Source organism: Ptychodera flava, chromosome 14 (genome assembly GCF_041260155.1).
Source record: "Ptychodera flava strain L36383 chromosome 14, AS_Pfla_20210202, whole genome shotgun sequence".
NCBI lineage: Eukaryota > Metazoa > Hemichordata > Enteropneusta > Ptychoderidae > Ptychodera > Ptychodera flava.
In genome coordinates this window covers 41,543,998-41,570,729 of record NC_091941.1, presented here as the reverse complement: position 1 = coordinate 41,570,729, position 26,732 = coordinate 41,543,998, and the positions used below count along the sequence as shown (strand labels likewise).

Sequence of the window (26,732 nt, the reverse complement as noted above, 5' to 3'; positions counted from 1 at the left end):
CACTGGGGCACTTTGCAGTATGGCTTTAAGTGTATCAAATGCCTGTTGGCATTGCTCTGACCAAACAAACTTTACTTTCTTTTTAAGTAAGTTAGTCAAAGGCTCAGTAATTGTGGAGAAATTTGGACAGAATTTTCTGTAGTAACCAGCCATACCGAGAAAGCGCATCAGTTGTCGTTTGCAGTTTGGTATGGGAAAACTTGAAATGGCACTGATTTTGGCATCAACAGGTTTTACCTCACCCTGTCCTACAGTATGTCCGAGGTAAGTTACCCTAGCCCAACCAAACTCAGATTTGGCAAGGTTGACAGTCAACATTGCTTTGCTCAGTCTCTCAAAGAACTTCCGCATGAGCTTGATGTGTTCCTCCCAGGTGTCACTATACAGGACTACGTCGTCAACGTAAGCTGCACACCCGTCTAGCCCGGATATGACGTCGTTGATCATCCGTTGGAACGTTGCCGGAGAGTTCTTCATTCCGAATGGCATCACCTTGTACTGGAACAATCCGTCTGGTGTAACAAAGGCGGATATTTCACGAGCACGATCCGTCAGAGGGACTTGCCAAAATCCCTTCAGTAGGTCAAATTTCGTCACATACTTGGCTTTTCCCACTCGGTCGATGCAGTCATCAATCCTCGGGATTGGGAAAGTGTCTGTCTTTGTTAAAGTGTTGACCTTCCTAAAGTCCGTGCACATACGATAACTGTGATCTGATTTGGGAACAAGTATGCACGGCGAACTCCAGTTACTTTTACTGGTTCAATAAAGTCATTGTCCAGCAGGTATTTGACTTCTTCCTGGAGATATTTCGCTTTTGTTGGATTCAGTCTGTATGGATGCTTGTTTTACAGGCTTACTGTCCCCAACATCAACGTCGTGATAGATGACGTTGTCCTCGTTGGAACATCTTGAAACAGGTGTTTATATTCATGGAGCAGTTCTTTCACCTGTTGTTGTTGTTCTGGCTGGAGGTGTGCCAACTTTGTAGACTCCAGCTTCTCCAGGATTTCTGAGTTCTGAAGCTTGACCGAGCCCAGCTTTGAGTTTAGAGTATTTTCACTCAAGTCAGTTTCAGTATCACTATCTTCATAATGGTTTGAACTGACTGCACTGACAGGCTGAGTTATAGTAGGATTATCCCTATCAAAATATGGCTTAAGCATATTTATGTGACATAGCTGTTTTTGTTTTCGCCTGTCAGGTGTTGTTATGATGTAATTTAAATCACTCAATTTCTTATCAATTAGATATGGCCCAAAGTAACGAGCATGGAGTGGTTTGCCAGGAATTGGAAGTAGAACAAGAACTTTTTGACCTGGTTCAAACTTCCGTTTTGAGGTGCTTTTATCATATTTGGTTTTCATTGACTGCTGAGATGACTCAAGATTTTCTCTGGCTAATTCACATGCTTTAGAGAGTTTTGTACGAAAATCTGACACATATTGCAAAATATTCAGACAATCATCATCGTCTGATAGGAATTTCTCTTTAACGAGCTTAAGTGGGCCACGGACTGTATGTCCAAATACAAGCTCAAATGGGCTAAAACCAAGAGACTCTTGAATTGACTCTCTAACAGCAAAGAGCAGAAAATGAATTCCTTCATCCCACTGCTTCTCTGTGTCAAAACAGTAGGTCCTAATCATGTTTTTCAAAGTTTGATGAAATCGCTCAAGAGCACCCTGACTTTCTGGATGATAGGCGGATGACCTTACTGTTTAATGCCTAGCTGATCCATTACTTGTTGAAAAATACCAGACATAAAGTTGGAGCCTTGATCGGACTGGACACATTTAGGGAGGCCAAATAAAGTGAAAAATTTGACTAAAGCTCTCACTATAGTCTTTGTCTTTATATTTCTCAGTGGTATGGCTTCTGGGAACCGAGTTGATGTACACATTATTGTCAGCATGTACTCATTTCCTGATCTTGTTTTTGGTAGGGGCCCAACACAGTCTATTAGAATCCTACTAAATGGTTCTTGAAATGCAGGAATTGGCTGTAAAGGGGCCTTTGGAATAGTCTGATTTGGCTTCCTACCATTTGACATGTGTGACAAGTTTTACAGAAATGTGCTACATCCTGCCTGAGATTAGGCCAATAAAAGTGACTGAGAATTTTATGATAAGTTTTCCTGACTCCTAAGTGACCAGCCCAGGGGGTTTCATGGGCCAGGCGCAATATTTCAGCACGATAGGGCTTTGGAACAACAATTTGATGTTTTATAGCCCAATCGTCATCAACCAAAACGTCTGGAGGTCTCCATTTACGCATGAGAATACCAGATTTTGTATAATAGGAAACAGAGCTATCTGAAGTTTTACCTTCATCATCATCTACCCTGTCAAACAAAGACAAAATATCTGGGTCTTTGTGTTGTTCTGCAATGAGATTTGATCTAGAAAATGTCTGACTTTGGTCAGCAGAAGTTTTACTGGAAGTTTCAAATCCACGAGGGATAACGGAATGATCCGTGTCAAACACCTGACTGAGAAAGGTGTCATTTAAGTCAACATCTGTGACATTATTTTTGAGAGTATTTTGATTCTCGGAAGTTTTCTTTGACATGGCTCGAGTAATGGCACATGAAGGAAATAAATCGGGTATCTCTTGTTCAATTGGCTCTGGATCCTGATCTAAACTAGGATTATCAGTCACAAGTGGATTAGTGATGACCTTGTCCCCAGCAAGGTCGTTTCCAAGAAGAAGGTGAATCCCTTCGAAAGGCAAAAAAGGCCTAATACCTAAAGTCACAGGTCCAGAACAAAGTCCGAAGACAAATAGACATTATGGAGAGGAACAGGAATAAGTCATTGCAATCTACCCCCTTAATAAGAACTTTAGAACCTGAAAATGACTTTTCAGAAACGGCAGGGTATCTGCCAACAAAAGAGACTGGGAAGCCCCGGTATCTCTTAAAATTTTGACAGGGGTAGCGGAAGAGAAATCACTAGAAAGTGATATAAACCATCATGAATAAATGGTTCGAAAATACCCATAATGCTATCTTGAGAAGAATTGACCTTGACCTCATTAATTGGGGATAAGAGGGGTTTAACCTCAGAAAATGTGTTGCACACATTATTAGACTCTAATTGAGTTGATGAAGAAATAAAGCCGGTGGGCTTAGATCCACTTTGACCACTTTGACCTTCACGTTTTCTTTTCAATTTGAAACACTCTGACATTAAATGGCCGTCTTTCTTACAATAATTACAAGAAAGTGTACCAAACTGTTTGTCAGAAGGAGATTGAGACTTGGGATCTGATGATGTGGAAGTGTTACTTGAATTGTGTGAACTGCTGTCATTTGATTTTCTACTGTCCTTTGAAAAATTCTTGGACGAAAAGGACGAGTTAAATTTACCTGCATTGTTTCTGTATGAAAAGGACTGGGATGGTTTGCTGAGAAAGGAAGATTTTGGGTCAATGAATAATCATCGGCCAAACGTGCAGCAACCTCTAATGTATCTGCCTTTTGTTCATTGATAAATGTCTTGATGTCACTCCGGATGCACCTTTTAAATTCTTCAATCAAAACAAGCTGTCGTAATTTGTCATAATTCTGACTGACCTTTTCCGAAGAGCACCAACGATCAAACAGTTGTTCTTTTGTTCGAGCAAATTCAACATAAGTTTGATCCTTCACCTTCTCACAATCCCTAAATTTCTGACGGTAAGCTTCAGGCACCAACTCATAGCCCTTGAGAATTAATTCCTTCACAGAATCATAATTTGAAGCCTGCTCTACTGACAACTGAATGTAAATTTCTCTGGCTTTACCCACCAAAGCACTCTGCAAAAGCATAGACCAGGACTCCTTAGGCCAATTCAGACTCTGAGCAACTTTTCTCAAAATGAAGGAAATATTTATCAACATCCTTTTCTTGGAAAGGGGGAACTAACCTGAAATGCTTAGTGATGTCAAACTTGTCTGAAGGGAAGAATTTTCCTGACTGTCCAAGCTCTAAACGTTTATTTCTAACTGCAGTCGGTGTTCTGCTAATTCTCTTTCCTTTTCTTTTTCCTCTCTTTCTTTCTCCCTTTGTCTTTCTTCCATTTGCAATTCTTTTTCTTTCATTTCCAATTCCCTCTCTTTCTGTCTTTCTTCCATTTCTAACTGCATTTGTATTTTTTCTTTTTCTAATGCCTGTCTCTCCTTTTCCATTTGTAATTCTTTTTCTTTCATTTGTAATTCTTTTTCTTTTTCTAATGCCAATTTTTTTAGCTCGAAATCTGCCTGTATTTCTAATTCCAATTTTTTGAGTTCGAAGGAAGACTCAGGCTCATAATCTTTTAAGGCAGACTCCTCAAAATGGCCAGAATTACTAAATGTTTTGCAATCTTGAACTGTATTTCTCGCTTGCGCATAGATCTTTTGACATCTACTTTAAGGAAATTGGCCAGTGCTATGAGGTTGTCTTTTCTGAGGGAATTAAATGTGTCCTGATCAAGGTCATCCATAAATTCGTCTGGCTTGAATTCCGCCATGATTGAATTTCGCTGAGTTCACAGTGTAAAGTAGTTTTGAAAAGGTAGGCAAAATGTTGTCAAACGGCTCAAAATATTCGACTCCCGGACGAGCCCCCAATTTGTTACGTGCAGAGAAAACGAACAAAAGGGTGAACTCAGCAGTTAACGTTTAAACAAAATTTATTACAAAAACAAAACTAATTGCTAAGTCAGGGACAGAGTACAAGCTTTAAAAGTGTACAGACTACTTATCTCAGCTGGGACGGCAAAGCTCCAGTCTCAGAGTTGTAACAGTCAGTCGGATGAATGAACAGTCCTTTGGCTTGCAGGCTTGAAGCTGCACAAAGTCCACAGTGTAAATCCAGCGTTGACAGTGAAGGTCTTGAAAAGTCTTGAGAATGACTACTGCTGGTTTAGTAACACACAAGAGACACGATCCCAAAAGTCTGACTGGAAGCTGTGCACGTCCCTTTTATAAAGGCATATAAGAACAATCTAGAACTTTTATTGACATGCTAATTACTGTTCTAAAATTATCTCCCTTACACAAACTAATCAACTTTCCAGAACATTCCAAACATGACTAATTGAATTCAGGTTGTGAGGTCATCAAGGGCAGTGACCTTGAGAATGTTCTAGACTAATTGAACTCAGGTCATGATGAGTGTGGGGGGAATGACCTACATAACAGTACATAGAACAAAGACAGTATATGTGGTACAAGTCATCAGCGTCTGTATGTATGTATGTATGGATGCATGTTTTTAAGGAAACCAGCCTAACATTACCATACAGCTTGCATTTTGTTCATTTTGACCCACAACATCTTATCTAATGTGAAGCAATGTCCTTGACGCTACTTTTGTTTTTTCATTCATTTTCCTTTAAGAACCTGTTTTGGTCCGGAGGCATAAAACGTCTGAAAGAAAAAGACCGAGTACATCAACTTCTACTCAAAATAAAAAAAGGGCAAGAGCACAGTGTCAAAGCCCTAAAGAAAGTAAGAAGTCAAAAAAGGTTCAATCTTTAAAGAAGGAGAGAATTAAGAGATTAAATAAATCTGCAGAGTTATAAGTCTCAACAAAGATCTTCCTACTCAAAGCATAAACTGATTTCTCAAGAATATCAAAATGCTCTTATTTCATTTTTGACCTTTTTGAACTGGCAAAGATGAGGCATGAAATTCACATTTAGTGTTTGGGGCATTATAAACAACATTTATATGTCATTATGCAGCTTTTTCTTAGACCTGTCAAAAAGAGAAGCATTGGTGTATAAAGAGTGAATAAACAAAGTGCCGAATTTAGAATTTAGCTTCAGCAGTGTAGTTAGTTTTCCAGATTTGGTCAAGAGAAACACATTTTGTTTCCATCGCTATCTCAGAGGAAAGAAAGAGAAACTTTGACAGCCTTTCCTGTGTGTAGATATAAACTCTTTTAGGGACTTAAGGTAGCTACATACCTTTTAGACACTTTCAGATTTTTATTTTTTTCTCAATTGAACACATCCCAACCCCAATAAAGTATACATTTTCTGAAAGCCCTGATATAGAGCTATCCGACCAAGTACAGTACACGGTCATTATTTGCATAAGAGTCACGTGACAAGCGTTTTGCTGAACCTTCCAAAAACCGGTTTTTCCCGCCTATATGCAAACACGCTGCAAGATTTCCGGTAAGAATTTCTTCATTGACAAGCCTTGACAATATCCTTCAAAACCGTGTCTGCGATTTTTTCCCGGAGGCTCCATTCAAATTATATGGCGTGATAATTAAAATTCCTTGAAAAGCACCTTCATCTAACACCTTTAAGAGCGCATTAAAAGAAAACAAAGGCATATAAAGAAAATCCCAGACACGGTTTTGAAGGATATTGTCAAGGCTTGTCAATGAAGAAATTCCAACCGGAAATCTTGCAGCGTGTTCGCATAAGGCGGGAAAAAACGTTTTTGGAAGGTTCAGCAAAACGCTTGTCACGTGACTCTTATGCAAATAATGACCGTGTACTGTGCTTGGTCGGATAGCTCTATATCAGGGTTTTCAGAAAATGTATACTTTATTGGGGTTTGGGACGTGTTCAATTGAGAAAAAATAAAAATCTGAAAGTGTCTAAAAGGTATGTAGCTACCTTAAACAAACAGAAAAGACCCATTGTCAGAAGCTGTGAATCATCCATAACATTTTGATAGTAAGTGTTCCCAACTACTCCATCAGTGACCTCTTTTCTAATTGTGTCTGAAGAAAAGTTTCAGTTACAAGCAAGAAAAATGTAGACTTCATAATACAGATGTCTTAGAAACTTCACTAAATCAAGATTTTGTGATGATCTACGTGCCCAACCATGGTTGATCATGTGTAATAAATGGTTTTGTTTATATACTTATTTACATCATTCAAATATACAAAGGTTATCCTTGTACACTAGTGCGGGAGTACAATGCGTAATTAAAGAAAATCTTTATCTCAAATTTAGTCTGACTTACGGTTTAGTGATTGTTTTTATTTTTTTTTGTATATGGATGATTTTTATAATCATTCTGAAATAAAGCAATAATTACCATAGTGTATTTTACCAATGTTTAAGATGTTAGAATATCATATTCATAATCAATTGATTATTTATTTACAAAGTGATAATTTACTTGAAGGCACAGAGTCTGGGTCTAGAACTTTTCACACATGCTAGTCTACTCTTGACTTTTGCATTCGTGGGATTGTGATATGGACAAAGAGTAATTTAACTCAGATTTGTTCAGACTGCTGAAATAAGTGGGTTTGTATTTATATGTTTGTTGTCTGCAACACATTTGATCTCATAAATCATGTGACTTTGATGGGGAAACAGAGATCTATGGCTTAAGATATAACACCCTGAATTTTTAATCATATCTTGCCAATGGTTTCCCATCACCAGTCAGCATATCCAAGGGGTCAACTCTGATTCCACTTAGCACATAATTTGAACAACTCTATGTAAAATCATCCTGAAGAACCCACGTGCCTAATTTCAAAGCAATTGGACAAGTGGTTTCAGAGGGTTTTTGACCGAAAATTGGAAAAATTGCCCTAGAAATACAAATATGCAAATTTTTAAACCTACCTATTAGAGTCAAAGCAATCAGACTGTTTTTGAGAAGCCCTGAACAACGACGAACACCTGTACTTATCTGATAAGCTCTGTGTTGCAGACAACAAACATATAAATACAAACCCACTTATTTCAGCAGTCTGAACAAATCTGAGTTAAAATGGCTTTTTTGAGCATGATTTCAACAATATTAAAATATTTGAGGAGACCAATATCCTCACCAACGAGCATTATGCATACAGACCGATTCTGGATTGATACCCATCCCAATATAGCAACTATAAACTATAGTCTATAATAGCTAAAAACTGCAACAACATACAGTTATCATTTCAGGTTAATAATCTTTTATTTTCTTCCTAACATGGTGTCATGAAAATTCAGGTCTTGACATTTCTGCTGAGCCCATTTCACTTATTTTGTTGTATATTTTCATTCAAGCTAAAGCTTGAATATTTTACATTAATTGAAAATCAGCAAATCTGACGACTCGACTGATCTTGTCTCTAAGATCCCATTCTGCCTTGTGTGTGCAACATTTGCTAATGATGATACAGTCCTGCTTATGCCAACCTTGTTGATAAGTATTGTAATCAATTCATAAAACTACATGATTTTATGTAAGAGGGATCAGTCAAAATCAATGTTACACATTACACTAAGTACAACACTTCAGCTTATACATACATCAACTACCAAGGCAACTAAATAATACAGACTGAACACATGTGACCACTTGCCAGCTGTCAAGACAGCAAGTTGTCTCCTGCAGCAAATAAATTCTCATGTTTGATTTGTGATACACAGACAAGCATGAAAACAAATTGTAACCATTTGTCTAGTCCCTATGATATTTGTAGAGTTGTAATTATGCTGCCCAATATGCAAAATCAACAAAATACACAATTCCATACATTGTAAATTATCTGAATCCAAGATCTCTCTATAAAGTTGCTGAATGTACATAGTCCACACAGATGGATAGTCCTCCATGCTGCTAAATCTTTCCAGTCAAAGTGTTACCATGAGAAATGTCAAATCCCAGCTGAATAAAGCTCCATTTAGGCACCCGTATCACTGTGCAACTACAGTGGTACACTGACTCTTCCCAGCGCTTTTACGTTCTCATTATCCTATATTCCATCTTTGATAATAGTATTTGTGAGTCAAGAATGCCCAAGACTCTATTTCCATCTTTGATAATAGTGTTTGAGAATCCAGAATGCACAAGAAAGTTTGTGGTGCTCTTCACACCGAAACATCAATCATAATTCTCATCTTCATATCTTCATGAGGAACAATTTACACAGAGATGTCTCTCATATCTATCTTCATAACTGAAAGATAATTGAGATTAGATATTACATTTACATGAAACAACACTCTCAATGACACTGTTCCATTCTGATCAGAACTTGTACAACCATGTGAACAGTTGTTGCTATTATTTGGCTGGCCAGAAACCGGATTTCCTACATAGGTAGAGCCATGTCAGTCACACATGGTATTGAAGAAAACATTTCTATACAATGTATACAGGGTGCCCAGAGGTAAGGGGTCATTGAGCGTGGGCAATAACACAACATAGCATCCGCCATCAAACATGTTTGGAGTGACACTGGTGGGTCGAAATGGAGAAAGATATGGATATGAAGAAAGGTACACTAGAAGGCAACTTCTCAACTAATTTTGATGCAGCATGATGTGACTCTCTCTCTGGATATATATCCTTTGAAGGCTTATTGGTTTACTATCAGCAATCACCCACTGCAAACCATGGCCGTTCGTTATTGCTAACAACAGCTTGCATGAAAAATGATCATCGATTTCATTCTCTAAATTTAAATAATCATTTTTGCTTAATGTTTGAGTGATAAGGGTCAAAGTTGAAATTTGTAGAAATTTTCATACTCTTCTGCCGACGATCACCGGAAATGAATTTTCTCAGTGCTGAACTTCACAGGCAAACTACATCCTAAACTGGTATGTACGAGTGAGACTGCCATAAGTTCTTTGCCTGGATGGCGAATCAAATGTAGACGATGATGATGACATGAAACTTTATGAGATGTAAAGTTTTGCTGGCTTTGTATCCTTCTGAAAGCATTGTATAAAAATACCGTAATTATACGGTGTCGCTCACATTTGATCAGAATTGGTACATACCAGTATGGGTACCAAAGATCAACAATAACTATTGTTTCTATCTGTTCAGTGCAGGAAAATTCTACGTTGATGTTATGACAATGATTTCTGCACAGTACAACCAGAAAAACAACAAGAAATATTTCAACCAGAAAAACAAGAATGACAAAAGTTGGACATGCTGCTACAGAGAAATTGATGTTTTGATCAAAAAAGGGCAAAAATTGTCCTAAAAACACAAATATTGAAATTTCACCACATTTTTTGCAAATAGCTTCTCAGCTTGTCAAAAGATGATCTGCAACATTTTGCGAAATCTATCAGCAATATAAATCACTAGGTCATATGTATGTTGTAGTTACAGCACGCAATCTTATTTGCGCTAGTGATATGGATGTACATAATATCCTCAGACAGCGTCGAACTAAAACAAATTATAAATCTGAAAATTTACTCAGAAAAAAAATTAGCACAGCTGTTCTCATTTGGAAAATTTTTTTAGAAATTTACAATTGTAAAAAAATGTTCACAATTTCATTGTGACTACCCCCTCCTAAGATCTAATGGTCCGTCCCTTAATTTGAGCAGGTCTGTTAATATGTTCATAAACAATGACAGGAAATGACTCAAGGTCAGTGGAGTATCCTGTTTCAGTCATTGGCATGCCACCACTCCTGTACATTTGCAGAAATTCCCTTTTTCTTACCTCATTTGCACATTTTTGACACTGACATGTTCATTTGAACATGTCACATCTCAACCCCTGCATCTACCTGTTCACCAAATACTGAGATGGTAGCTTAGGCGGTATGGGAGCTTTTGCGTGTGACGGACATACATCCGCACATATATACCCACATACATACAGACGCCACCGACTCACCATATAAGCTCTTTTTGGTATTTATATAAATACCAAATATGAGCTAAAAATAAACATGTAACGGATCATGTATGATTGAACTATGTGGTCGACCTGTGATAGCTAATTTAAAACAGTGTAGTGGCGGCAGCAGGGGGAGGGGTGTTTAATTGTCACAACCAAACACCCTAATGTTAGCAGTCAGTATGGCTTGGCCCCCTATACTTTGATATAGCCCCCCCCTTCACAATTTAGTTAAACCCCTGCATGCCCCTGACCCTTTAAATTTCAATTGGTCACATGACCAAGCCACCATATGTTGATTTTGTCAAAATCCGAAAATTGCTTCCCCTCAAAAACTTCAGGGCAATCCACTTCGTGTTTCTTGTGTAGAATACTTGTATTGCAACTACTAAAATTTGCTAATAAAATTGTGAGCAGTCATGTGACCTTTGCAACTGTATTGGATTTTCAAAAAAATCAAATTTAAGCTATAAAAATTTCAAGAACCAACAGATCATTTGAATTGAAACTTTTGTCAAGTTTAAAAGAAATCTGTCTAGGCATGTCTTAGTAATGGCTTTGGGCATGAAAAAAAATTGCAAGAAATGGCCCATCTGGAAGCCATATTTGATACTATCATGATGACATTTGACATAGGTAAGTCTTAGCTTGTGCAAAGTTTTAAAGAAAACTGTCAAGGCATGTCTTAGTAATGGCTCTGGGCATCAAAAAAAATCAGAAGAAAATTGCCACTTGGCAGCCATACTGGATTGTATCACAAAACAAATCAATCTGCATATGTATGCTATAGTGTATTATCTTTATGCAAAGTTTGAAAGAGATTGGGCCAGGCATGTGTGAGATATCTAGATGGATGGACAGTCACATAGATGGATAGACAGACGGATGGATGGAGCCAAATCTATAAGTCCTCCTAGACTTCGTCTGCAGGGATGAAAATGCAGTTTATCATAAATTTTTCACAAAAAAGGATCCACAAGTTCTGAACATAATTGAAGTTTTGGCAAACCATTCCTAGAGTACATGCTGCCAGTTTTCCCATTGTCAACATAAATGGCTGAATTAGCAGCTATCAACCTCGTCCTGAATGCCATGTTTTTATTACTTACTTTGTTATAATGCAGAAGAGACAGTACTTTCCGGAACAATCATCACAATCTTGTTGGCACTGCCTGCAGATAAGTTTGTCACAATACTGACACGGACAGACACTACTAGCATAGCACACTTGTCTGCATTGTGTACAGCAATTACCAACTGGTAATTCATTCACATCATGACCTATGAACAAAATGAGTTCAAAATAATAGTTAATGTTTGTATTTAAGCTCATTCCCATTTACTTATTTATTTATTTATTTATTTATTTATGAATGTACGAGTGATCTTGACTATTTCAAACATTTTTCCAACATGAACTGCAGTCTGACTAATTCCAGGTCTCAGAATGAGATGCAGTCCATTAGTTCCCACTTCACATTCAACTACAGCCGACAACAATCTAATATAATTCCACATTTTAACATGCACAATGATGACAGATCGTAAAGCCTAAACATAATGGATATAATCAAGCACTGCAAGTTATATTTATATATTTATACCAGCTAAAAATCAATATCATGCAGCCAAGCAACAAGAAACAATGGCCTGTCTTTGATGTCAATGCCCATGGTGTCAATGCCCATGGTATGAAGCACACTGCCTTGAATGGAATAATAATTTGATGTGCACGTACATGTACAGAGATACTCAGGTGAGATTGCATGATTCTATCTAAACTTTGAAGACTAGACCAAATAGTATCTAGGGAAGTTCAGTATGTATCTTACCCTGATGGGAATTCTTTGTGGCTGGTATAATCTGACCTTGTGCATTCAGCATGCACTGTCCATTAGGTATTTGGAAGTTAGAATTGGATGAATCAGTACAAAGCCTATGATGACTTGATTGTATGTTGGCACTTGTACATGATAGTGAACTGGCACTGAACAGCAATGAGTGTGTTTTATCTGAAAATAAAGGAGATATATAGTCAGGAGAACTGACATTTGTTGAGTGAATTGTGAGAATCAAGAGAAATACTATAGGGTAGAAGTGATGTTATATATTGAATACAGTCTTTACATTTTTACAAGTGACCAAACGACCTACATTTCTACAAGTGACCAAACAGCCTATATAGCAATGCTGCCCTGATGGATAAGAATCAGCAGAAGCAGTGTACATCATTCAATGATCCATAATGAAGACAAAAGAAATCGTTGTTCCATTATTTGACTGTCAACTTCACAAATATTTGATGATTTTCTTTCTAAATAGTATGACTCTACAAACACATGAAGTCTTCTGAGACCATCTTGTTAATTGTCTTTAGAAAGTACAGTTGGAAATTATGTGGCTTCATAGTACACATATCCTATACATGGTGCATACCTTTTACTTCATGGGGAGGCAGGGGAGATTTGATATTTTTAGAACATTTTTTCAGTTTTCAATATGCTTAAACATCTCAGCTAGGTCATTCCTAGAAACCACTGTTGCCAGTATGCCAAATTTCAAAACTGTCATATGAAAAGTTTTGAAAAATATTGATTTTTGACCAAAAATCACAAAAATAGCTTTAAAAATGCCACATTATAGATTTATTTACAATTTGAAGAAATTGACACAAGGTTATCCCAAGTAACATCTGTACCAAATTTCAAGGCTCTTGGACAAGCAGTTCTGAAGGAGGAGATTATTTTTTGACCAAAATGACAAAAATATTCTTAAATACATAAGATTGTACATATGCCCATAAAATAATTAAATTTGCATACAGTTGGTGCAAGGTACCTTGATAAAATATTTAACAAATTTGGCCTGCCTTTTTAAAGTTTCAGCAATTGGCTGATTTGGACTTTTTTTACCTCATTACATATTTTCCACCTGAACATATTCATTTGAACAAATTCACATCTCCATGCTTGGATGCACCTGAACACCAAATGCTAAGATGGTAGGTGCTGCAGTTTTCAATTTTTTGATGTGGATGGACAGACATACATTCACACAAACATACATACATACTGACAACAGACATTTTTTCTAAACTACACAAATACCTTCTATATAACCATGTGGCATATGGAGCGAAAAGTGAATTTACTGTCAGTATACATAGAGTCTAAGGTTAAGCAATGTCAAGGTTTTTATTTAGGCCAGTACCCTATACTGGCGTTCCTGTGTCATGTTACTGGGGTTTCCCGTTTGAATGTAATTCTATTAGGGACACAAGCATCACTTCACTACCTTCCCAAGCTTAAAACATAGACCCTACAAAAAGGGTCTATACCTAAAGCAAAAACAGTGAATGCTATCTACAGTAAATAATCCTATGCAGGTGATAGTGTACTGTGTTTACATAACAGAACCCTTAGGGGTTGTCCAGTATTTTTCTACATCCATAGTTCATGAGAAACATAGTGTCAATGACACTTAGCTCACATTTGGTTCGATGTGGCAGGCTAGAGTGAGTATACTTAACTAAGTTACCCTGGGAACATGCATACCAAGTTTCAAAGCAATCGGACGAGGGATTTCTGAGAAAATGTTTTGAACAAAAATGGGAAAAATTGCCCAAAAATTACAAATATTAAAAGTTCACCACAATTTGAACAAATCTAACTAAAGTCACCAAAAAGAACCTGCATACTAAGTTTCAACCAAATCTGGCCTGTGGTTACAGACTTTTAGCAATTTGCAGAATTTTCCTTTTTTTAACTTCATTTGCATATTTTTGACACTGACATGTTCATTTGAACAAATTCACATCTTCACCCTTTGGTGCACCTGCACATCAAATACTGATGCAGTTTTGGAGTTTTTGATGGCAACAGACATACATCCGCACATACTAACACATACAGACACTTCGACCCACTATATAAGCACTCTTTGCCAAATGTGAGCTAAAGATATATTATGCAGCAGTCAATGTAATCCCCGAGTGTACCCCACCTTGGGCAATATGGGTCAAATGTAGTGGATTAGACCTTGTTTGCCATGAAACTATGCCCAAGGGGGTGGGGCACTTGCCTCATATTGATCCCATAGTCACTTTCAATTCATGGACAAGTGCAGAAATTATGAATGACCCACCCCAAATGGAAATGTGGGGGAATTACTTGTTTTATTTTCCAGCTTGTCTTGCCCTAGGGGGTGGGGTATTTGAGAAATTTCATATAACTTTCCAAACCCCAAACTATGCCCAAAGGTAGGGGGTGGGGTTGACATTGACTGCCGCATTACAATTGCTCTCTCATCTTGAAAAGTGAATTCTTCATGAGCTGAGCTTGATTAATCATTAGTTTTGTGTGAATTTTCTAATGTGGCTCGTGGAGATAAAGGGGAGATACCCATACCTGTGAACATTGACCCTCCAAAAGTTTTTGTGAGGGTCTATGCTGTGAACTCTGGTCATTGATAATTAAACACGCACAGCAAGAAAAGCTGTACACAGAAAGGCAGTAACGGGATTAAATCACTTAACTGCAAAGGAAAATAATCCTATTTTGGGTAGTTGCAGGGTGTGATTTCTTCTCGCTTCTACCTTCATGTGTGGATTTATAGAGCATCTGGGATCTCCAGATGCATCTGTACATACACTACATGTAATTACAAGAAGAGGCATCATGCAAATGTCATTGATTTTTCCATTTAGCATGACACCTGTTTGCTTGATGGGGTAGGAAGGGTGTCTCAACACAGATGAAGGAATTAAGTCGGCTGTACATCAGCATTTGAGCTTATTGATGGCCCTGAGTAAATCAATGATTGAAATCAAGACACTTGATCCAGTCATATAGAGCCGTAGGGACTGTGATATTATTAAAAGTTGATGCAAAGGTACAGTACATTTGAAATCTCATAAAATACAAGGCCACGTAGAGTAAATCTCGCTTCTGTCTATGCTCACAGGTGGAGCTACTTCAATTTACAACTACCAGTAGTATCTCCATACCGCTGGCATAGATGACGCAACAGACTGTCACACAGAGCTATTAAAAATCGCCGGTGACATGCTATTGATCTGAATTCAAGAACATTGATCCGGAAAGCTGCGAGCCACTCGTGCTGATCCCGGGATGGGCACTAATCTATTACTTGCCAATATGTATACCTAATGGGGTGGGTATTTCAAGGCCGCTGCAGGGTTTAAAAGGCCCCCTAACTTATTAAAGATTCATTAGCAATGTGAGTGACAAGTGGTAAGAGCTCAGCTCGGTGCTCCATGAAAATCGCCCTGAACGCACTTCAACCAAGCCGAAAGAGGTCTAAACGAGCACGTCTGGTTTTGTAAACCTGTCGGCCTCATAGCTATCCACATAATATTTTGCAGTTTTTCGAAATAAAGAAGATTTAGCCGGAAAATCGGCGGCAGCCCATTGTTGAGCGTCCATGGGAAACGGTTGTTGCTTGTTTCAAACAGCTGTCAATCATTGAGGGACGCGCAGAGGTGTAAACGTTCAAACATTTGCAATGAAAACGGATCAATTACACTGCGTAAATAACTCACGTATCCGATTGGATAGCTGTACGGCTAACGGTGTGCACCTACTGCGATACATCTACAAGACCTTTACTTTCGCCATGCCACGTAGCGTAATAACAACAAAAACAAAAGTTTTGTCTTTGTTATGAAAGTATGAGAGGTTATGCATTTGTTTAGTCAAGCTGCCTCCGAAAACGTCCATATTTAGATTCAAATCAATCAAGAAAAATCATTTTGTACGCCGAACTTGCAAGCGCCCAAAAAAGTAAAAAATAGGGTACGGTAGTTCTCTTTCTGGATAATGTGCTGGCCCTGAAAAGGGCCGTTTGGTATGTGTGTGTTTTGGAAACACACTGAAGATATATTCTACAACCATCGATGACCACTGTAGCGCTGGTTTGGCAGATTTGGGTAAAGGTACCGTACTTGCCTGAGAACGCAAGCAGGCATTACCTGTCTTTTGGTGACGACCACCCCATCTGCCAGCATCAGGTCAGCTTTCCTCGACAAGTATCGTTCGTCCTTCCACGCGCCTCTTCTGTCCAGGAGTGTCCAATATTTTCGGTAAATACCCTTTCGGACGGCAGCATTCATAATACTCGGTCTCTGACCACTGCCAAGCCACTGTTGTCGCGATGCTGTGACACAGGGTTGACAGAGACAGTGCTCACATTCAACTGCATCGTAGTCTCTAGGGACTTGGATGCCGATAGTGACGACACTGTCATTGGGGAGACTATCATCTGCTACCGTCTCTTCATCGGCACTGCCTCTTTCTTCAAGATCCCATCCATAATGCGTGAACAAACCACGCACGTATCGCATTTTCTTGTTCTGGAGTTACGGCAATACTGAGTACGCGAGCCATGTTGTATGTACGAGTTGGGTAACTCTACTAACAACTGACTGTTTATGAATGAAACTTATAGCTTGATGATCCAGACACATTGGCGACATATCGTCTGGACCGTGCATATTAAAAGCTGTCTATTGGTTGGACTATTCGTAAGTTTGAAAAGCCCCCCAATCATCAACGAATGGAATTGGTCACATGATTTCTTGTAGAAACACCCGCCTAAAGTTTGAAACTTTACTATTAACAAAAAATTTGGTTTTTGTCTTTCAGAAAGAGGGTAAGAAGGTACTAGAAGATCAGACAAAAGGAGAACATTGTCAATTATTCTCAGTGTGGCTATAAGTCAACCACAGGATAATTTGACATCATTCGCAATCCGTGTAGCAAAATTTATAAGAATAATAAATATATTTACATACTAAAGATTACAAATAAAATGAAGCAAACTGCGTTTCCTGTAAAGTAAGATTTTTCACGATGCTATTCAGTATGTAATCTTCTCCATGATCGATTTCAAGTTGGCGTTTGGTCGCCTTATTTATTTGGATGACAACGCCGCTTTCGTACATTGAATGAAGGAGTCACTACGGTCTTTTCAGCAAACAGTACTAATCACAAATATTTTAACCAAGACACGATATTTTCGTCAAAAACGGTGGCAGTGTGGCAGATTAGAAGGAAGATGTGACCAGATATAACTAGTAAATTTGTATAAAAGACAGACTTTGGCGAATTCACATGTGTCGTACGTTTGACACATGCGTTTTACTGTAGTAACTCAATTTAGAAACATGAAAAGTAATATGCCTCTACATCGCCATGGTGAAATTCGTATATTTCTACTATGAGAATTGGGGAAACTTATCCTAGGTCTTCTATACAGCGACCGACACCGCCGAGGTGTTTCCTAAGAAACGCAATTCTGCTACTCTGCGACTTCGGGCTGTACAGCGGCCACATTGACGGAAATGTATTCTACTTTTCGCATCATATTCAAGCAATAGCAAATATTTTTGAGCACCATTCTCGACCGCGGAGTGACGTCAGTAGGTGAAAAACATACAAGCGCGGTGAATGAGAGATCAGACGATACAGAAGAGCAAATGATACAGAAATTGTGTGGAAAAAAGCAGAACTAAAAGTTATGTCATTTATGTATATTGACACTTTGAATATTGCTTTGGTGGTTGAAATATTCGAACTTCACCACGGCGCCGTGACGCAAAAATGACGTAAAAAACTGCAAGTACCCAGATGACCCGCGGTCGAGAATAAACGTACTGACTTGTACATTTCCGAGTTGTCTGGTAGATGACTTCAAAATCACTGTGAATTGGTCCTTCAAAACTCGTCATGACACAACCCCGGAAATCAATGATGTGGAACGTTGTAGCAATAATGTGAAATAAAGCAAAGATATAAAGTATCATAATCACGCGAAGGTGGCAGATTGATTTTTAGAAATGTCGTCTCCATACTATTAGGCGTGATCTGTCCATGTCAAGCATGAACAGGCATCGACAACACACTGTGCGGCCACTCAGAAATGTTTCTCACTTTACAAACCCACGCCGCTCATGACTTATCAAGGTCTCCAGTACACATTCTTTCTTTCCGTTCTGTAAATTGAAAATGGCAAAAGCACGATCAGCGTAAGCTGCGAAAGATCGTAGCAGGTATGTATACATTCATTGTACCGTAGTCTCTGATCGTCTAAAACTGCCGTTCTAGAGTGAGATCACCGCTCGAAATGCGCTGAAGGTTGTTCAAAGAAGCTTATACGCGTACAGCTATAGCCAGTCTGAGCTTATTTGGGCGCAAACAGATTACGCAAATAAACTATCAATGCTCTGGACCGCTACTTACATACTCATTATACATGAACACACCCGATCAACACCCACACAAATTTTGCGTAAGCTGGATCCCGGGTCCCATCGCAGCGGCCTTAAAGAAACTTGGTCTTAAAATGGGGGTATCAATTCAACTGTAAACCAGGGTGTAAAATAGAGTTGATTTTTGAGTGCCACACAAGAACAAATTCCAACCAGACCATCTTGCCAGCAGGATTTTGAGCTGCACTAAATAGGCATTGATACTAGTACTTTTTTGTGGCAGGGGAACCATGAAAGCCCCCTTGGCTTTTACTTAGCGAAAGTAAATATCGATTTGGTTTCAAAACACTGTCACTAATTGGTAAGATCTCCATATATGGAAAATTTTTGCCAAATAGAAATTTAATATCCAAACAAAGTGGCTCTACTACTAGTATTTATCATGACAGGTCAACTATGGCTACATGAACTAGTACAGCCTAGATTCTATTCGTCGCTTACGGCCTCCATGCTTCTGACCAGAGGCCGTAAGCGACGAATAGAATCTAGGCTAGAACTAGTACTGCCTTACAGACGAACGGCAAGGCTTCTTGTAGTTCAAAATTAAAAAAAAAACACCAGTCAGACTGTAACTGCAGATAACTAATAATTTTCAGAAGCTGGACCAAACTTTAGTGAGGGTGAAAGATATTTTCTTTCACCAAAATTTAGTAGTATTTCCAGAAATGTTTTTTTGAAATCATGGCTTGGCCAGCAACAATATAGCCATAAATGCGGTATTGTGGTAGGCTTTGCCGGTGTTCTGCCATCTATACTCGTTGCCATCTACACTCCGTTTGACCTTTGACACATACACTGGAATGTCACTCCATTGTTATGCAAATAACTGCCAGTGTGAGTGTTGATGGCAGTGTAAGGTGCCATCTATGTTCTCTTGCCATCTATACTCCACTTTTATTAACAGAAAAAAATATTGTTTTCCCAATGTTAAAGAAATTGCAAAAGGATATAAAATGTTTGATTTCATTGCAGAACCCACTGCACTGGGCACATCTAAGCTAACCAGTCTTCCAGATCTGATCTCTATGTACGAACTTCACAGGGTGTACAGTGCACGGGTAGTGGCCCGGGTCCCGTAGCTATACTGGCGATTGGTTGATCCGTGATATTTTTGTGTGAACTCACATTCTGAGGTTTGGTAGTTTTTTGTGTTGTCAGTCATGTTTTCATTGTTTTGTTTTTTTTTCTGTTTTGTCTCCGTAATGTACTAATACTTTAATATATTTCAGATCCGTTTCTAACATTTTTTCTTGCAAAACGCCCGAAGTGAAAGGCATTGTTTCTAGTTTGTAATCTTGATTATTGAAAGCAATTGCCAACTGTACTCCTGGCATCCATTTACAAAAGTCGCTGACTGGCAAAATTTGTCAATGATTCCGTTAACTCACAGCAGTAATCGTCTTTATTCACTGTCCCTCTGGTAGGCCCTATATCAAAAATATGTCAGTGCAGCTTTTACAATGAAGGTCCGTATCAGAAATTCAGTTCTGAACCTATCATATATAGGTAGCAATCGAGTATAGATGACAACAAAGTATAGACAGCAAAAGAGTATAGATAGCAGTGGAGTATAAATGGCATGTACACATGCCATCAATACTCCTGCCATCTATACTCTGTACAACCATAATTTCTACCGGCCATACACTATACTTGCCCTCGAGTTGTCGAGTCATTGTCAAACTTATTTCCAAAATAAATTAAATCCTCGTGAAATATAATGAACAAGGGAATAATGTACCAACCGAAAGAAGTCTCTTCTCAGTTTTTTTATTTATAATAAAAAAACACCCTCATTGAAGTTTTCATTGTTCTGAGTCAAAACAGTATATGATTTAAATGAATTGGCCTTAGATCAAATGAATTAAGTTTAGAATCCATTGTGTACCTTTCAAAAACCTCTCTTGTCATAGTAATGACTAGAAATGGCATTGGAGTATAGATAGCAATTAAGTATATTTGTAGACAGCAATGGAGTAAAGATGGCAATGGAGTATAAATGGCAAGAGCACTTGCTATCTATACTCCTGCCATCTATACTCCATCCATTGCCATCTTTACTCCCTGCAACCATTTCTACTGGCCATAGACTATACTAGCCCTTGATTTGTTGAGTCACTGTCAAACATAATGTCTAAAATAAATTGAATCTTCATGCCCTTGAGCAAGGCACTTAACTCCTCAGTGCTCCATTGGGGTAGAGGGTTGTGGGTACCTCATCCTGTAAATGGGCTAGCGCCCGTTGGATGATGGACTAAATAAAAATTAAAACAAAGAAATCTGTTTTACATATTATAGAAATAAACCTCAGTGAAGTTTTCATTGTTCTGAATCAAACAGTGAATGATTAAAATCAATCGGCCTTAGATCAAATGAATTCAGTTCAGAATTCATTGTGTACCTTTCAAAACTTCTTTCTTGTCAAGGTTAAAAAATATATATAGCAATGGAGTATAGATTGATAGCAATTGAGTATAGAAAGCAATTAAGTATAGATAGCAATGGAGTATAGATAGCGATGGAGTATGGATGACAACAAAGTATCAACAGCAATGAAGTATAGATGGTAATGGAGTATAGATGGCACAACACAATGGTAACTCAGTCATGCACATGCTTGCTTTTTACACTATAACGTTTTACAAATTTTGACACTATGACTTTTGACCTAGGTCAAAGGTCATAAAGGTTTAAAATGGGGTCCTAAAATACCGAGATGGGCCCCAGGATTTGTACGTGTGGCCGCACTCTTACCACTTCTCTGAGCAAGTGTCCCCCCCCCCACGCCCGGTGCTGATAGTACGCTAGACAAGAGTACACTATATAGCCGATGCCTATATATAGGGTGACCAGACGAGAGGCCCTCCGATTCCCTACATTGGGGCTGACACGAGTTTTCTGAGAGTGAATGCTCGAAATCGAAGGCTTAAAGGGGGAACCAGATAGTGATAAATTGTACAAATTCACCTTAAGTATGCAACAGTTGTGCACATTTATGTCTATGAACAAGGTAATGACGTGAAAATCCTGAAGTTTATGAACACATTTTGTCAACAAACGTCAGAGGGGACGCCATCTCAGAAGTCATCTACTCGCACGCGAACGGTCGCTATGAGAGATAGCGTGAACGGAAATAGTTGCATTTCACAGTGAATGTTGTGAAGATTAGGAAGTCAAGATGAGTGCAAAAAATTCCTAAAAAGATATTTTTTCTTCCGAGAAACTGCTGACGAAATTTTGACTTTGAAACGGCTATGACTTTTGGCATCATTTTCCAAGAAGGGAAGGAATGGTCATGCGGGCAAATTGTACCTTAGATATTTTTCTACTTGTTTTGTGCTCTAAAAAGGCTCTGCTATGCAGCGCAAATTAGCGCCCCCAGTTTTCCAAAAGCAGGAAATAAGGTTTGCAATAGTGCCGTACTTGAACAACGTGCTTTTTCACCCATGCACACCTGTCTCTGACCAGAAACAATGGCTTGTATCCATGATACTGGAAACACAAAGGTCAGCATGAGGACAATCTTCCGTGTTCTTTCACTGGACTTGTCAACCCATACAATATTCTCACAGAAATAATTTGGAAACTATCAATGCACCTTTCATCGGACTCATTATTGTACAGTTAGTCATCTTTGAGCCATTTTGACAATATTTGATCCGATTTTTGGTCACACTGTCTTATTATTCCTCATTACAATATTCTCAGGGAAAGATTTTGGAAACTGAGATTTTCCAGAGGCTGCCAAATTGTGATTATGCTAATTAGCCAAATTATTTTTTCAGATTTGGACTTTGTACCAACACTTTCAACAGGTACCATCAAGATTTTGGCAAAAAAATTCAGTTTTAAAAATTGTCCGGTCAACCTACTATATAGTGTACTCTGCTGCATGCTGAGGCCAAAGTCTAGTTTCATTTAGCTGCAAAATTGTAGCGCTACGGTGAGGCGGTCGGTGAGTTTTGGTTTTTGCGACCTCGCTCACCAGTAGAGCTACAATGCCGAAGGCCCTGTAGCATACAAAATAAGCGCGTCACACATGGCGCGGCATTTTCATGTAAAATCCCACATATTTACTGCATTTGGTCGTACCGATTTATCACTACTGAAGACTAAACACTATACTACACTAACCTTGTCGTTTATGGGGTTTGGTATTAGCACAGACACGTCGATCGCGTTCCATAAACATTGAGCGTGTTTCTGGGAGCCGCCATTACCGGAAGTTGGTAATGGCGGCTCCAAGAAATGTTTTTGGAACGCGATCGACGTATTTGAACAAATACCAAACTCCATACACGACAAGGTTAGTGTAGTATAGTGTTTTATCTTCAGTAGTGATAAATCAGTACGCCAATGCAGTAAATATATGGGATTTTACATCAAAATGCCATGCCATGTGCAGCGGGCTTATTTTGTATGCTTCAGGGCCTTCGGCATTGTAGCTCTACTGGTGAGCGAGGTCGCAAAAACCAAAACTCACCGACCGCCTCACCGTAGAGCTACAATTTTGCAGCTAAGTTTCATTATGATAACGGCAAACACAAACAGGCGCTTTAACTCGTCGCTTCGTGAAGTTTCAGTAATACAAGAAGAAAACTCCATTTCCTTGTTGCATTACACGCGGGTTTCGCGATGCAGAGACTCCTGCGCAAACACGTACCGTAAACATCCTTCATACTAGATTCCTTTGACTCGTTCATTTGTTTAACGCCAACATGGGTTTTGGTTTGTAAGGGTGAACCAAAGTCCTGTGAACGTCGTCTTTTAGGCATATTTATATGTTGCTATTTCTCTTGGCCACTGTCGTGCATCTGCATCAGTCAATCCAGAGCTTCCCTTGTCGATAGCACTGATAACGTTCGGGCATGGGCAGGTAAAACGACAGGACCGTGGTAAAACACAACATGACCTCGTCAGGAAAAGCGCCCTCTACTTTCCCGCGTTTTCGTTGCTCGAACGTCACTGAAAATAAGCTCGCCTTTAGATTGTACTTCGGATTCAAATAGGTAAACTGACTCCCTCGCCTCGCGTATAAGTTTTCAATGAATATCTTTCTGCGTAAAAATTCGTCAATCAAAAATTTGTTTTTGACAGTGATCGCATTTTCCTTGCATCTGTAGCGGCCAACACACAGCATCGTACGCAGGGCTAGCGAGAGAGTTGCCGACATCGACGGTTATTTACGAGAAGTGAATAAAAGACTGGCATTTTTGGAAGCGATCGAGGGCAGATCGTCCATGTAGCCGACACGAACACGAAGTGTCTGTGACCGGCTACCAAAAACTATGAAAAATCGTAAAGAATGAGCTACAAAATAGAAGAAAGTGAGCAACCAGCTGAAAGTTAGTCGAGGAGACCTTCACCGCATAGGGGAGAACCATTTGATTTTTTTTTGGGGGGGGGGGTATGGAGGAAATGGGTATGGGAGCAAATTTTTTTTCCTGTCACAGTGACAGCAATTTTTTTTTCTACTGTCAGAGCTGCATCAATTTTTTTTTTCAAATGGAGTAGCAATGCAAATTTTTTTTTCTTTGTCATCAAGTTTGTGATGCGTTGTATATAAGGGAGCCGTCATTATTTACGGCCTGAAACTCAGAAATTTTGAATGACAGAGTTTTCACTAGGATATCTGACCGGGCAGAATTTGAAAGTACAGGGGGAGAACACGCGAGAGGCTGAGGGGGAAAGTGTCACAGGGGCTTTTCCCTATCTTGCATGGAAATTTTTAAGATATTGATGTGTGCAATGATGCAGTCTGATGCAATCTGAGAGGTGTTTTTTAATTTTTTTACTAAGTGAAACTGTTAGAACACCCAAGGGGGAGAGCACGAGAGGGGTTTCCCCCTCTCGTATTGGAAATTTTGGGAAATTGATGTGTTTAATGGTGCAATCTGAGAGGACTTTCAGGTTATTTTGCACTCTGTAAAACTGTTTGAAATGACATTGAACACTGCAATATTTTTTTACGTTTTTTGCATGATCAGTGTTTGTGTCACAATATTCAAGAACCAAACAATGACAATACAATTTGTGAAAAACAGTTCTGTTTGCCAGGGACTGAAGATAAATAAATATACAGGAACGGAAAATCTGTGACCTTCTTGTGTCATTTCTCCAGCTGCCAGCTTCTAATGAAAAACATGAATATGGTATGTTTAACTGTCAAAATGGTCATTGAACTGAGGTAAATGAGAACATGTTTCTGTGATAATAAAGGATGAATTCACAACAGTTCAGTTTTGTCCTAGATCCTGTGAAAATTTTGAGAAATTGATGTGCGCCACGGTGCAGTGTGTAGTGCAATCCGACAGGTATTTTAAATTTGTCTTTTACCAGTAAAACTGTCAGAAGACCCAAGGGGGAGGAGAGCACGAGAGGGGGTGCCCTCCTCTCGCATTGAAAATTTTGAGAAATGGATGTGTGCAATGGTGTAATCTGAGATGTGTTTCAATTTATTTCGCCAAAAAAAAATTGAGTAACCCCGCCCCCTTCTTCCTCTCCACATTTTGAGTAACGCCCCCCTGAAGTTTTCAATTTTTTTAGTGACCCCCTCCCTTGTATTTCATTATATTTGTTGTTCCTCAATTTTTCATTGTCAACTTGTACATCTTCCTAATATATTTATATTGAGAGAATAATATATTGATTTTAACACTAGTTTATTGACTCCTGTCTTGTGTTTTAAAATTTTCACAATTTACAGAAGTCAAAAAGTCCCCTTTAGATAGTGCCTATGCCATTGAGATATTGCAACAGAAATCCTGAAATATGATTTCTTGGGTCAGAAAAGGGAAGGAAAACATTGAGTGTACTGAGGTGTAAAGTAGACCTATGTAGTGCATGCTTATATCATAAGTGCTGGGAAAAAAACATAAGATTACTTGTGGTAAAAAACATTTGCGCCGCCTATGGCGGCGCGCCGGCAAAGAATACATGAGAATAGGGTTTCCAAATTTTGCTAATTTCTGGTGCATTGTGACAATTTTTTTTTTCACTTCTGTCTGTTATGACAATTTTTTTTTTCTCAGGCCATGACAGGATCAATTTTTTTTTTCTTCTATCTCACCTGGCGACAAATTTTTTTTTCTCAAAATCCTCCATACCCCCCTCCAGAAATCAAATGGTTCTCCCCATATCATTTGCATCTCATTGTCGGCTACATGGACTGTATGCCCGATCGAGTAGCTGAGGTAGGCAGGGATACGACTTGGGCCCAAGAACGCTGAATTTCGGCAGTAATTTGGCTTTTTACGTCAAGTCCCAAAATGGATTTGAAGTCACCGACCCTACGTACGGGTCTTTGCAGGGCTGTGGTGAGCGGGGCGATTAGCTGTAGCGGAACACACATACAGGGCTAGTTCTCCACATGACTCCAATTTCTATCATACCAATCAAGCAAACCTATCGTGTATCGTGCAAACCGAAGGGAGCCTTCAGTAATTACGGGGGGGGGGGTGGGCGGGGGAATTTCGCAAACACCTGTAGTACTGTAAAATGTGACCCTCCCCCCAATCCTCCTGTCTAAAATGTGACCCTCCCCCTTGTCCGACATTCTAAAACTTGACCCTCCCCCCCCAACCACTGTGGTATTCTCCCTGGGAATAACTAAAACAGTATCAGCTAATTTACATAACAATTAGTTCAATTGTTATGTTAGGGACAAATTACAGAGGGGAGGGCTGGTGTTTTTGGAGGGACAGTCGCAATTTATCACGCAAGAATTTTTGAAGAGATATGGTATTTCATAAATGTGCAACTATAAGAAGGCAAGATGTAGCTGATTTAGTGCTTCATCCAAAAATATCAAATCATAATACATGGGAGTCTATCAGGCAAATTATTGACAAT

At 38.9% G+C, this 26,732-nt stretch overlaps 2 protein-coding genes across 7 annotated transcripts in view; one reads left to right on the top strand and one right to left on the bottom strand.

Moving 5' to 3' along the window:
* Positions 1–7,047, top strand: part of LOC139150534 (nucleolus and neural progenitor protein-like) — a 43,116-nt gene extending 36,069 nt beyond the window's left edge. For all 6 annotated transcript variants that reach the window (XM_070722960.1, XM_070722962.1, XM_070722961.1 and 3 more), the window contains one exon: positions 5,366–7,047. In XM_070722960.1, coding sequence (XP_070579061.1) covers positions 5,366–5,550 — 185 coding nt within the window. In that variant the 3' untranslated portion in view covers positions 5,551–7,047. The remainder of the gene's footprint in view (positions 1–5,365) is intronic.
* Positions 7,048–7,893: 846 nt separating this feature from the next.
* LOC139150535 (apoptosis regulatory protein Siva-like) lies at positions 7,894–23,820 on the bottom strand. Its single transcript, XM_070722967.1, has 4 exons — positions 23,545–23,820; positions 12,427–12,606; positions 11,704–11,875; positions 7,894–8,900 (listed from the first exon to the last, which is right to left on the bottom strand). Exons 1-4 carry the CDS (start codon positions 23,654–23,656, stop codon positions 8,852–8,854), a joined length of 513 nt encoding a protein of 170 aa, XP_070579068.1. The 5' UTR covers positions 23,657–23,820; the 3' UTR covers positions 7,894–8,851.
* Between the last annotated feature and the right edge of the window lie 2,912 nt (positions 23,821–26,732).